The following is a 13,573-nucleotide window of genomic DNA, read 5'->3' on the forward strand; positions in this document are numbered from 1 at the left end:
GTGTTTTTGTTTGTGCCTGAGCGTGAAAAAAATATGAAGTTTCAAATAAATCTTATTATTCCCCACCCATCCAGTCACGTTTTTATTTAATAAATTTTACTTAATTTATTCCAGTTATACAGCTTAAATGTTGCCTGATTCATTGGCATAAATTGATGTTTGGGGACGCTTCATTTTTAGTAATTATCATCGAGTTGATTATGGAGAGCGTCTCTGCATTTAATAACAAATTTGATTAATTGGTCACTATTGAAATAAAGAATAAACCCTAGCATCTAACGAATAATCACTAGTAAATCAACATCAGTAGCTAGAAAATAAGTACTAGTGGCATGAAAATAGACGCTAAGTCGTGTTAAAACAGCTTGCCTTACTTATTTAGGACATTCGCTGATCTGCTCCGGGAGCTCAGTTGACCAATCAGGGAGCTCTGAGAATCCAGACAGCCAATCAGAGGACAGATTTGAGGTCCGTTGCCGAGTGAAGGAGGGAAGGGGCGGAGTTAAAGCCAGGCAGCGACATCTATTCGGTGGCGTCGCGGTGTGTTTGTACTGCGCAAAGTTTCCAGCCAAATATTGCCATATTCACAATGACATGACAGTTAGAGCACCCTTTAAGGTAAGCTTTTTACCACATAATTAAAACACGGTCGCCTTCGTGGCTGAAAGACCCGTCTGTTTATTCAAGAGGCGGCATATAAACACGATTTCCGCGTCAACAAACCTCAGTCAACAACAAACTAAACAAAAAGTCACTCTCACGTCTCACACATTAGTGTATAAACTTTACTAAGAGTGTAGTCATACCCAGGTGAAACAAAGTACACTTCCATAACAAAGAAATAGAGCACGTTAAGCGTACACTTCTTTCACATAAAGTGGTTTAACATTCGTTTTGACACACTTGTAAGTTTTCTTCGGTCACGTGGGTGTCACGTGGCTCAGTGTTTGTCTCTAAAAAGCCGGGTACCTCCTCTGGTGACTTATTAGTCTTTACTACACCGTCCCACAGCTTCTCTGGCAGTCCAGAAGAGTCACAGCGGCTCGCTTCCCTTCTCTGATTGGACAGCGGGGATTCATCGCCATGGCAACCGTATCCTGATCATCCCATCATGGATGTGAGTGATGAGCGTGACGGCGCGACGGAGGCCGCAGATGACCTCGCGTCGTTTGAGGTGGTCAACCTGTCGAACCCGGGCCCGCGGGATCTGGGCTCAGACGTCGACGGACGCCTCCAGGAGCCAAAGGACAAGACCAAACTCAAAACCAAACTCATTTCAGCGTGGAACAACGTCAAATATGGAGGTGTGTGACCAGTCGTTTTGGGGGTTTTTTTTGCATTTACGTTACGTTTAGTGGACATACAGTATACAGCATACAGTATGCAAGTCATTATGAAGAGGCAAAATGACACAGGAAGTGCTTGCAACACAACGTTTCAGGCATTGTTAAAGTAAGTAGTAGCTAGGCGGTGATTTTTTTTTTTTTGTTGTTGTGTTTGGGAGAGGTCACGTGAGTTGAAGCGCTCGGGAATCAGGGGTTTTTTTAGGATTTTTGAAAGTGGCGTGGGCATTTATTTTAGTTTTTATAACTGCAGGATTTTTAATTACTATATTTATTGAAAGTAAATGGAAAGTTGAAAACAACAGCATTTATTTTAGTTACTTTATAACTGCATTTATTGGAGCATTCATTTAATTACTATATTTATTGGATCGAAAAAAGCGACGTACAAATGAGGTAGGCATATAGAAGCAAATTAATATCAGCAAAAGGGCAGTAGTGCAATAAAAATAACTGAAAAGTAGACAAACTGAAATAGCTGTCTATATGAATATGTTGCGTCATTTAATTTATTGCTGTGAATGAAGCTGAATGTTCAGCATTTCGACATCTGTGGGTATTATTATTGTTGTTATTATTAGTTGAAAAGCAGCCTGCGTAATTGTTTTTTGGTGCAAACTGTGATACAATTAGTTTTGGTTTCGACCACCCTAGCTTTCTGGACCATCTGAAGAGGTCTGGTTGTATGGGAGGCCAGCAAGGCAAAGTGCCTGGACGAGGATCTGTGTAGCGTGTTCTGATAAGTATGGTCTGATTTTCCTGATGTTGTACAGCACAAACCTACAAGATCATTTGGTTCCTAGCTGACCTAGACGAGGATACAGTAGCCGAGCCTAGCTGAAAAGATATAAAAACGAGGAGCTTTTTTTGTAACACCATGGGATCGTCTGGTTGAAAGGAGAGATGGAGTTGAGTGTCGCCAGCATAGCAGTGATATGAGAAGCCATGCTTCAGAATGACAGAACCCAGTTGTCATGTAGATGGAAAAAGCAGTGGCTTGAGCCCTGATCAAAGGTGATGAGACTCTGAGACATCAATTTCTTCCAAAGACGTTAGAACTGCAGTTCCATATATATAGAGAATATATGTATGTATATGTGTGTGTGTGTGTGTGTGTTTCTGTGGAGTGGCCGCTTTGAAATATTGGTATATGTGTGTGGGAGGAGATTTGTATGTATGTGTGTATGTGTGTGTATATATATATATATATATATATATATATATATATATATATATATATATATATATATATATGTTATAGGGATGGGATCTAAAGGGCAGGTTGTGGCATCTTGACTCAGATACTCCGTTTGTGTGCAGGCTGGTTGATGTGCGTAAGGCGAGGAGCAGCAGGAAATTGATTGCTGATCTTAGTGGTTTTGTTAATGAAAAACAAGCAAAATCACCTGTGATGGTGGGGGGGACAGGTCCAGAGAAGACAGTGCTTTAAAGAGGCTTAAAGAGGCTGAGCTTAATTGTTTTTGGTGCAAACTGTGATACAATTAGTTTTTTCGGTAAAAGTGTGACAGCATTCATTTGAGACGGGAATATTTTGTAACACCATAAGTGTCTTTACTGTCGCTTTGATCAAAAGTGTGTGAACTGCAGCATATATATAGATATATGTGTGTGTGTGTGTGTGTGTGTGTGTGTGTGTGTGTGTGTGTGTGTGTGTGTGTGTGTATGTGTGTGTGTGTATATATATATATATATATATATATATATATATATATACACACATTGTCGGTCTTGACTAAGCTCTGTTTGTGTGCAGGCTGGTCTCTGAAGAGCAAGCCTGTGTGTGTCTGCTGGGACAGTGCTATCAGCTGAGCTACAGTGGTAAGCACCACAGGAAGTGTGTGTGTGTGTGTGTGTGTGTGTGTGTGTGTGTGTGTGTGTGTGTGTGTGTGTGTGTGTGTGTGTGTGTGTGTGTGTGTGTGTGTGTGTGTGTGTGTGTGTGTGTGTGTGTGTGTGTGTGTGTGTGTGGTGTGTTTTCGCTGATAGACCGTGTGTGTTTTCTCTCAGGAGAGCGGGAGAGCTTCCGGCGGGCGTTCTCCTCTCTTCTCTGGATGACCTACAGGAGAGGTTTCCCGCCGCTGGACGGCACGGTCCTCACGTCTGACGCGGGATGGGGCTGCATGCTCCGCAGCGCACAGATGCTGTTAGCTCACGGGCTGATGCTGCACACGATGCCCGCGGGTACACACACTTAACCCTTTAATGCATGCAGACCTGTTTAAGATGTAAGGCTTTCTGAACGTAGGGTTTAGTGTGAGTTCAGTTAATAGTGGTCTAACTAAACTTGAAGTTAAGAAAATCTATTAAGATTTTGATGATACACACTAAGAGAAAAGATGCACCCACTTAGGACCTCCCAAAAATTGTAATAAAATAAATAAATAAAATATTAATATTAACATTGGATTAAGTAATGAATTTGAAATTAACAAAATTTATAGACTGGCAAAAAAACAAAAAAAAAAACAAAAAAAACAAGAGAAGAAACAACAGAAAATTATATATAATTATTATATATATATATATATATATATATATATATATATATATATATATATAATAATAATATAATATATATATATATATATAGCAATAACAACAATTTTTTAGTACAACATTAAACTTGTAAATTTTGAAAAATTAAAATTTATCGAATAAAGTTGTTTTGTGAAAAAAAAAAATTTCAATTTTCGAGGTTGGAGAAGTCGTGATTAAAATTTTGAGTCTAAGCTCATTAAATTACGGAAAAAGTAGTTCAATTTAGCAAAAACAGTCTAGATAAAATGTACAAAAAAACAACAAAAGCATTAAATTACAAGAAAAAAAGTTTATTTCGAAAAAAGTAGTATATTTATGAGCATCGCATCACTTGAATGAATAACATTTTACATTATATTCACAGAGAAACACTGTTATTTTTAAGTTGCACATAATGTAATGTGGTCTGTGTGGACTCTGTCAGGCTGGACGTGGCCTGCGGCGCACCATCAGACCAAAGACGACCTGGAGGTGCTGGACGCTCACATGCTGGAGGACTCCTTCAGAGAGGGCAAGGCTCGCAGATGCAGCCTGGGAACGGCTCTGGACTGCCCTGCTCAGGAGGAGCGCTCTCACAGGAGGGTGGTGTCCTGGTTCGGTGACCTGTCCTCCGCTCCGTTCGGTCTGCACCGGCTGGTGGAGCTGGGCAGGGCCTCGGGGAAGAGAGCGGGCGACTGGTACGGACCGGCCATCGCTGCTCACATACTGCAGTAAGTCATCCAGGAAGTGGATTAAAGCACATCTCTCTCATGCATTATTGCACGAGGCTCATCACCAAACCGTATTAATGCACTCAACCATAGATAATAGACTAAGCTCTGTTCGTTACACTCCTACTTTTATTGATTTTCATTGCATAGTAAATTATTTGGCGAATAATTAATAATTGAGTTTTAGTCAAATTAGTTGGGGTGTAAGAGAACATACAGGTAGTTTATTTTGTTCAGTTTCATTTTAGTATCATTACTACTATACCATCGTAATATTAATTAATATTTTGAGTTATTTATTTATTTGCATGTTTTTTGTAGGTTCAGTTATTTAGCATTTTATTTATTTGCATTTAGTTTTTGTAAATGTAATTAAAGTGATATTTCAATATGTTCCATTTAAATTTTAGTAAAAGATTTAGCAATTTTGTGGGTTTAGTGATTTTTTTTTTAATTTTTTTTTTTGAAGATTTTTACATTTAATTAAATGTTTATTTATTTATTTTTTAATGTCTCTGGTTTAAAAATTTTTATTATGTCAGTTGTAGTAAATTTAGCACTATAACTAAATGAAAATTAGACATTTTCTTTTTCGTGACTGATTGAAATAAAAGGGTTTTATTTTTTTTTTTTTTTAAATTACAAAAAAACATTTGTGTCCATGTTTATTTATATACTATAAATTATATAAATGTTTTTTTTTGATTAAGCTAGTGTTTAATCTAAACAACCATTTGTGCATTTCATGAGAAATGCAACATGAGATATATTATATATTAATATATTAAACTGCAGTCCTTTCAGTGATAGTTGAAGGTAAATGTTCGTGTGTTTCAGGAAGGCCGTGGCAGCGTCCGAGGTGTCCGATCTGGCGGTGTACGTGGCACAGAACTGCACAGGTCAGTCAGTCATGATTTAGCAGTGAATCCTGGTCAGTTTTAGATCCCGTTTATGCACAGAGAATGACCTTCAAAGTTGTTGCGAGCTGCACTAATGGTGTTTGGTTGGTGGGTTTCTCTGTAGTGTATGTGGGAGACGTGTTGGACCTGTGCGGGACGCCCCGTACCGACCTCTCCGCGAGGCGCAGGTCCGGCTGGAGGTCGCTGGTTCTGCTGGTGCCTGTGCGTTTGGGCTCGGATGTGTTGAATCGGGCCTACACCGGGTGTGTGAAGGTGCGTTACGACACACACACACACACACAGAACGAAGCCGTGTCGCTGTAATCTCCTGAGCTCACGTTTTCTCTCGGCAGAGGCTGCTGGAGCTGCGGTGCTGCGTGGGGATCATCGGAGGGAAACCCAAACACTCGCTGTTTTTCGTGGGATTCCAGGGTGAGTCACGTGAGCAGCGTTTGGGTTAGTGATGTGAAACCAATCGCTCGTCATCTCGTCATGTGCTTGTGGTTTTCTGCAGGCGATCAGCTGATTTATTTGGATCCTCATTACTGTCAGGCCGCTGTTGATGTCCAGCAAGACAACTTCCCTTTAGAGGTGAGCCCATGTTCAAAGGGGCAGGGTTGAGATTATTAGCGAGATGATCAAAGTCCTAATAAAAACTGCATTTGTGCATATCTTTTTCTTTCTTTTTCCCTTTTGGATCCGCTTTCTGCTTCTGCCGAAACGAACGTCCTCTTACAGGGTTACTGTAGTTCAATAAAACTAAAATAAAATAGAATAAACATTTTATTTAGGTTTTTTTATTTTTCTGTGGAAGTGCTAATATTAATAAAAACTGAATAAATAATTAAAATGAACCCAAAAAAAAGATTTATTTTTAAGTTAAAATTAAAAAGTCAGCATTATTCGACAGACCATACATTACAAGACTAATAAAAAAGACAAAAATATGGAACAAAATTAACTGCAGTATTAAATAGAATTAAATTTGGATAATATAAAAGTAAAAACCAATTCAAAATAAACTACAAAATTAATGCCAACACTTAGAATAAAGGATTATACTTTTAGCTAGTTACCAAGACGAAATTGAATTTTCATAAAAAAGTTTGCTTAAATAACATTTTATAAAATATACAAAAGACATAAAAATGACAAAAACTTGCTACTTCAACACAGCTTAAAATGAAAACAGAAAATATAACCATTATAACCGAATAATAACTTAAGTGATAGTATATAATAGTTTTATATTATTAGAAAATAATTATTTAAACATTAAAAAACATGCATTTTCTACAAAGCTGCTTTCAAACTACATGCACTCTCAGAAATAAAGGTACAAAAGCTGTCTGCGGGGCGGTACCTTTTCAAAAGACACCTAAAAGGGTCCATTTTGGTACCTTAAAGGAACGTATTAGTACTTAATTTGAACCTAATAGGTACAAAGTGTATTGTGAGTGTATTTCTGAGAGTGTGTATTGTGCAAAAATTTGAATTGAACGGTGTCTGTTTTTTGATGCAGTCGTTCCACTGTAAAACGGTCAGGAAGATGCCGTTTAGCCGCATGGACCCGAGCTGCGCCGTGGGTTTCTACGCCGGAAGCAGAGAGGACTTCCAGGCTCTGTGTTCAGACGTCACCAAGGTGAGAGGAAGACGAGCTCGCGCTGCAAAACTCAAACGTGTCGAACTCAAAACTTTTCCTTCTCCTTTCCATTGATGGACAGGCTCTGACGTCATCCGAGGAGAAGTACCCCATCTTCACGTTTGTGGAGGGTCGCAGCGAGGAGGAAATGAGCTTCACGTCAGACTCGGCCGCTCGTGTACAAAAAATAGATGGACCGGGCCGAACCAAAAACAAGAGCAGTTTGGAGGAGTTTGTGCTCTTGTGACTTCCTCCAGTTACAGTCATCTGATCATGAATGTAGGTGCTGTTGCTCTTTGTGGGTCTTTTTTAAAGACGGCTGCTGTTGTTTTCTTGTCTGTGTGTAAGGAGAACGCGAGGAGCTCGCTGAGCAGGTGGCTAAGCATATTACATGCGTCTGGTGTGACGCTAATGACAGCAGACAGGACAGATGAGAGGCGCAGACGTTACTCTTTGACAGGCTAACATGGGATTAGGCTGCTGTTAACACTGTGATTTAGTCGCCGTTTATCCGTTTGGCTGTTCGGACTGTTATATAAATGGAGAGCTTTTATTTTGATGTTAATGTTTCGTAGATAAAGCAAAAAGTGTACCGTCACACACATTTCTATCCAAGTTCTTATGACGTACGCTTCCATTACCAGTACTTTTGAGGTGTTTAATTTCCTGTTTTTCAGTGTTTTGTTTTTTGGAAGTATTGACGTTTTTTTTAGATGTATGATGACCAATAAAACTTTTCTGGTTAGGCAACATATCCGCTGTTTACACACGCGATTACTGACAATCAATATCAATTTCTTTTATGAATATTAATTCCTTAATGGTCTTATTATAAATATGCAAATAAAGTTTATTTGTTTTTTACTCATTGGGATATATTTATTTGGTTATTTCATTTTTATGATGTACTGTCTGCAATTCCCTCTTTAACTGAGGTCTGGAAAGCCAAATTGGTAATAAGACACGGCCTATTAAGTCATATTTGCAACTGGGAAACTTAATTAGTTTTGTTAATACCTGACTTTCCAAGCCATGCAGGAAGACTAAGCTATCTATATAGTAACTGGTATGTTTTTTTCCACAGTTTCTACATTTTGTTTCTATTGCCATTATAGCCATCTATAGATTTGCGTATATAAATAACGTTTGATGCATATTGTATGATTTTGCATATCGAAAACAGTATTTATTTGACTGAAACTTTAGAATCTGATGTGGTGAATGAACTCGGAAGTGCAGTTAATGTTTATATAGTTGAAAGCGAATGAGATGCTGCATTTAATTCAAAATGCATTGGATCTTTATTAAATATCTTCTAAACATTTTTGCTCCGTCCCTAGAAATAAGGCAAGAAAGAACCTGGTGTCCTGTTTTTCCCAACAACAAAGTACTTAAAGGAAATGTAACTCATAAATCTGACCTAAAGATTGGGCAGTAGGAAATTTCCAGTATCTTACGAAGCTTAACCTGTGCAGGAAGCTGACCTTCAGCAGAATTGGACACCATGGAGGGCCACGGCCCTGCAGAGTTTAGCTCCAACACCAATTAAACACACCTGCTCCGGCTAATCGGGTCCTTCAGGCTTATTTAAAAGCTGCATGGTTAGTGTGTTGGAACAGGATTAGAACTAAACTCTAAAAGGCCACAGCCCTCCAGGAACAGCCATTTTTCCCGCATGTGTCCTGGCCAGGAATTTCTATATTCCCTAAAATATCTAGGTTTTGCCTTTGTTTGCGTGCAGACCGATCAGTGTATGACATCGGTTCCTAATGTTTTCAAAATGCTCTCGAGGTATTTTAAATCAAAGCAATGCAGAAATCCTGCCAAAGGATTAATAAGTCTGGGAAAAATGGCACTTATGGTCAAGCTAAGTAAGTGTTATCCAAACAACCATTAGTTATCACAGTGCTGATCTTGGGCAAATTCAAGTTAGTATGCTTTTCTATCAGTTTCACGTTTAGGTCATTGATCTATGCCAGCGATTCTCAATCCTGATCTTAGAGTACCCTCAATTCTGCAAATTTTGTACGTCTTACTAATCCAGTGATGTCCAATACTGTAGGGCCACTGTCCTACAGAGTTTAGCGCCAACTTTATGACACCTGAACCAGATAATTAAGTCTTCAGGATCACTTGAAGCATCCAGGCAGATGAGTTGAAGCTAAACATCATTGGACTCCACTGTCCTATTGAAAAACACCTGATTCAGCTCATCAGTTTGATAAAACCTGAAATGGTTCTGTCAGATGAGAGAAACATCCAAAATTGTTTGTGGTTCTTTAGGATATAGGTTGGTAACCACCGATGTATCTTGGTTCAACTCCACCAGGCTTGTTCTGTCCTATTAGTCCAGGCCTGAGACTGTTGTGGTCCACCTGGTCCAAGGTTTCAGTTGGCTGGAGCAGCTCTCATATCTCTACCATACTGCTTGAAGTACAAGTGCGAATGATACTGAAGCTCTGGAAGCATCATCCGAATGCAGAAGCCCTGATCCTGCAGCGACAGGTTCCCTCGCACCTCGTATCCCACAATAGTGGCCGTCTCCATCTGCAACGGGCGCAGCAAGTCCTCTAGCCCTCCTGGAGGAACCTCAGCCCTGGACACACATTTCCGTCGTATATCCTCCGTGAAGGCCCTGAGCCGCTCCACCTCCGCTTTCAACCTCTGCATTCCATACTGAGCCGCCTTCTCCCAGAACACCTGCACAAAGAAGTCATAGAGCAGCGTGTCCAGCACGTTCCACGTTCGCACTTTTCCCCGCAAGTTCTCGTGCAGCTCCGCCACGCTATTTCTGGCACGAGCGTTGAGCTGAAGGTAAGCCAAATCCTCATGCTCCAGTCCAAGGAGAGCCCCCAGGAGAACCAGGGACTCGTCGAAGTGTTCGGCGATCATGACCAGGTGAAATGCTTCTTCCAGTTGCGCCAAGTCCTCCGGCCAGGAACCGTTCCACTTCTGGTTGTTGAGCCCCAAGTCGAAGCTCATTGGGTTCTTGGCAAGACCGTTCCCAGGCTCCTTCGGGTCCCAAAAGATCTCCGGAGAGTCCAGGAACACAGAAAGCGCAGATTTGCCTTTGCTGGCAGCAGTTCGGTGCGCAAAGAAGAACGCTGGGACGGTGGAGGTGTAGTACCCAAAGACTGACTCAAAGTTCTTGATTGGGTCTCGCAGGAGCGTTATGAAGACAGCATTCTGGGGCATCACTTTCTTCACCTCCCTCAGGTCCAAACGCATATGGCTGCAAAGCAAGTCAAACTGAGATGAACCCTCAGGCAGCTCGTCCACAAACGCAGCTCTGAATCTGAGACAGAGAGAGAGAGCAAGAGTGTACAACTTGTTAGGTTTAAAGAATTCATTGTTAATGACTTACAGGTACATATTAGTACCTAAAGTGAAAAAAACCAACCTTTTTTCAGTGTAGTCATATATACAAGGTTTTTTAAGGTACTTTTTTGGGTCTGTCCATTACCTCTTGTTTACTATTGTCTTTCGGTGACCTAGCATGGGTAGGTTAATAGTTAATACTGTAAAGACTGGTTTGCATGGCTCAGTGCAGTAACTAATTAGCTGTCAGATTTTTCTTTCTAGATTTAATGCCATTAAAGTTAGCTGCATATGCTAGCAAAACATGCATGAATCATGAGTATTTCATTGTAGTAAGTTTGCTTTTGACGACATAAATGTTTAGCCTGTTCCATTTAGTCCCCACTTTCACCATTGACAGCCAATCAAAAGTAGGCATGTATGCTAACAAACCAATTTGCCGTTTGGCACCCTTGATTAGCATGGCTTCTTTTTTCAGTTAAGATATAGCGTTTTAGACTGACATTCTTTCAAACTAGCCATGTAAGCTACCAAAACCCACTGCAGAAGTCCATGAGGAAAAGAAGGTTCTTCAGATTGTGAAATGGTGAAACGTTAGCATCTTTAGCACGGCCAAGTTAGCCCCATGCTGTCAAAATGATCCTTTTCTAATCAAAAAGTAGTTTGTATGCTGACAATCCAATTCGCAAGCGACATACCAATTGTTAGTATTACATTGCATTACAGTTCATGTGTTTTGGATGGATTTATCTTTGTCATTTGATGCCTTTAGATAGATTAGCTTGGTCCAGGTAACACATTGGTGAAAGACTCATATTTTAATCCACCTGTTTTCTTTGACCCAGAATATTTACTAACGAAGAGTGCTCAGCAACCTGGGACCAAAAACAGCCGCAGCAGCAGCAGCATGCACTTCTAGAAGATCCTACACCAAAACACATCTGAGGTGAATGGGAACATCTAATTAAACTTGTGCATTTACTGGAAAAGCGATGTACATCATCCGGTGTGCTGATTTTACCTGTCTGGGTAGTTAAACTGGTACGTGCGGGAGGGAAAGGCGAAGGTGGCGCTCTGTCGTTCCCCGAGTCGGAACAGGATGTTCTGTACGGTGCTGCTGCCGGTCCGGTGGGTCTTCAGGAAGACCACGGGTGGACGAGCTCTCCGCTGACCGGCTCGGGCGGTCGGTGTGTGTTTGGGCGGGTGGTGTGTGTTCGGAGCGAGAGGCGGCGTGTGTTTCTCAGCAGCTCTTCTCTGGTTCCTTCTGTCTGCTGCAGGTCTCGGGTCATGGGTTCTGCAGGAGAAACATCTGATTAGATGCCTTCTCTTTTATCAGCTGATTAGTTTTTATTTCTTTCTATTGGATTCTATCATCAAATGTGTTGTCTCAGCACTCCAGCGAGTAAGTAGCGCGTAATAAAACGGGCAAATGTCATAACATCACAAAACCAGGCCAGATTGCTTTCAAACAACGTTTGTCCTAATGACCTGTTCTCTGGTGAACACCTCATAAAACAGCTTTTCAACCAAAGAAATCATACGATGTGATGTGCATCTTGTGTTGAGAAAACACCAACCAAACAAACCTAAGTCTCTTAGATAATGTCCTTTTTAACCCTCAGAAGTGTCTCTCACCTGTTGTTCTGCAGTGAGTGTGTGGCCAGGAGCGTGAAGAGCAGGAGCAGCGCTAGCACCAGCAGTAAAGCGCTCACCCGGTGCCTCCAGAGCCAGCGCAGGCCCATCTCCACCAGCACAGCCCCAGACGAGCTGCACGGCGCTCAGTGGTCCGTCTGAGATGTGAGGATTGTCTCTCACGGCCTCCTCTCACCCCTTTAATCCTGTAGACCGGATCAGACACACACACACACACACACACACACACACACACACCTCACGACTTCTGTCAGTCATTATAAAATGAAGCACAGCCACGGCAGTCTGTTGTGTTTTTTATTATTTCAAACAGAACGGGTTGGTTAACTTGGCCTAGTTAACCCCTGCTGGTAGATGTGGTAAGTACACCATTAAGAGGGCAAAAGTTTCTCAACTGATCAAGATCTCATAAAATTGTTGAAATCACAGAGATTTTCAGTGTTTTTCCGATATGTGCATCCCTGCATGCTAATATTTCCCACAATCCTACGCCACAGAAGAGTTTGCGATGGTTGTGAGGATTTTTTTTCCCAGTTTAACCTGGTTTATTAGTCGGTTCAGTACTGTGATACTGTGTTATGATATTAATCAGCGGCGTCCTCTAGTGGAGCTGAGTGAAATCAGAACGACTCTGTTCTCCTTCAGGAGTTATTCACATCTTCTTCTGTTTATTTGTACAGCAGCAGGAAGGACGAGTCTCATGCCATAAATGTTTCTCTGTTATTACACGAGCTGATTTGTGTTTTTTTAAGGAGAAATGGTAGACAAGTATGTGTCAAGTGCATGTATGCAAATGAAGATTCTTCCCTTGAACTATAATTACTCAGGGTGCCTGATTAGGAATTGACGCGAAAACCAAATTACAGCTTCATTCGGTAATCTTCTATGACTACGTCTAGTTGTTTTGGTTTTGGTTCATTTAACTGGCTGTTAACAATGAGTATTTTGTCTGCCCTACGGAAAGTATATTTTGCATAAAGATGATAGCTATTTTATTTTTCCATTAAAAAAAAAAAAAAAAAAAAAAAAATATATATATATATATATATATATATATATATAATAATTTATACATATAAAGTGTTACATATAAAGTAAATTATATATATATATATATATATATATATATATATATATATATATATATATATATATATATATATATATATATATATATATATATATATATATATATATATATATATATATATATATATATATATACACACACACAAATATATATTTATAATTTGAAAGTAAAAAAAATATATGTATTTCAAATTTTCATAACAGTAATACACAACATTATTTAAATGATTATTAATGTGAGTTTTTATTCATGTGTTAAACTTTTTTTACATTTCAATTGTGATGTTTTTGCAATTTTTAAGATTTTTTTTTACTGTATAATTTAGAACTAAAATAAGCTTTATTTTGTCTCTTTAGCGCTTA

At 39.8% G+C, this 13,573-nt stretch overlaps 4 protein-coding genes across 5 annotated transcripts in view; 3 read left to right on the forward strand and 1 right to left on the reverse strand.

The window, feature by feature from the left end:
- Nucleotides 1–13,573, forward strand: part of LOC122341572 (tripartite motif-containing protein 16-like) — a 341,738-nt gene that overhangs the window by 151,318 nt on the left and 176,847 nt on the right. The window lies entirely within an intron of this gene.
- On the forward strand, nucleotides 496–8,014 carry atg4db (autophagy related 4D, cysteine peptidase b). The gene is given in 12 exon segments (XM_043235039.1): nucleotides 496–618; nucleotides 1,012–1,304; nucleotides 3,118–3,138; nucleotides 3,141–3,182; nucleotides 3,369–3,542; nucleotides 4,324–4,609; nucleotides 5,447–5,508; nucleotides 5,633–5,781; nucleotides 5,862–5,940; nucleotides 6,023–6,099; nucleotides 7,031–7,150; nucleotides 7,233–8,014. Coding segments are annotated over 11 exon segments (1,368 nt in total). The 5' UTR covers nucleotides 496–618; nucleotides 1,012–1,111; the 3' UTR covers nucleotides 7,398–8,014.
- On the reverse strand, nucleotides 8,143–12,210 carry LOC122341600 (galactose-3-O-sulfotransferase 2). The gene is made up of 3 exons (XM_043235066.1): nucleotides 12,104–12,210; nucleotides 11,490–11,762; nucleotides 8,143–10,445 (listed from the first exon to the last, which is right to left on the reverse strand). Exons 1-3 carry the CDS (start codon nucleotides 12,208–12,210, stop codon nucleotides 9,539–9,541), a joined length of 1,287 nt encoding a protein of 428 aa, XP_043091001.1. The 3' UTR covers nucleotides 8,143–9,538.
- evplb (envoplakin b) overlaps nucleotides 12,129–13,573 on the forward strand; it is a 29,318-nt gene continuing 27,873 nt past the window's right edge. For both annotated transcript variants that reach the window (XM_043235015.1, XM_043235016.1), the window contains exon 1: nucleotides 12,129–12,265. The gene's annotated coding sequence lies outside the window, so the exon portion shown is untranslated. The remainder of the gene's footprint in view (nucleotides 12,266–13,573) is intronic.

This window comes from Puntigrus tetrazona, chromosome 3 (genome assembly GCF_018831695.1).
Source record: "Puntigrus tetrazona isolate hp1 chromosome 3, ASM1883169v1, whole genome shotgun sequence".
Taxonomy (NCBI): domain Eukaryota; kingdom Metazoa; phylum Chordata; class Actinopteri; order Cypriniformes; family Cyprinidae; genus Puntigrus; species Puntigrus tetrazona.

Coding starts and splice junctions, on each gene's coding strand:
- LOC122341600 (XM_043235066.1), bottom strand. CDS start 12,210: ATGGGCCTGCGCTGGCTCTGGAGGCACCGGGTGAGCGCTTTACTGCTG. Junction 11,763..12,103: donor CACTCACTGCAGAACAACAG/GTGAGAGACACT, acceptor TTTCTCCTGCAG/AACCCATGACCCGAGACCTG. Junction 10,446..11,489: donor CAGTTTAACTACCCAGACAG/GTAAAATCAGCA, acceptor TCTCTGTCTCAG/ATTCAGAGCTGCGTTTGTGG.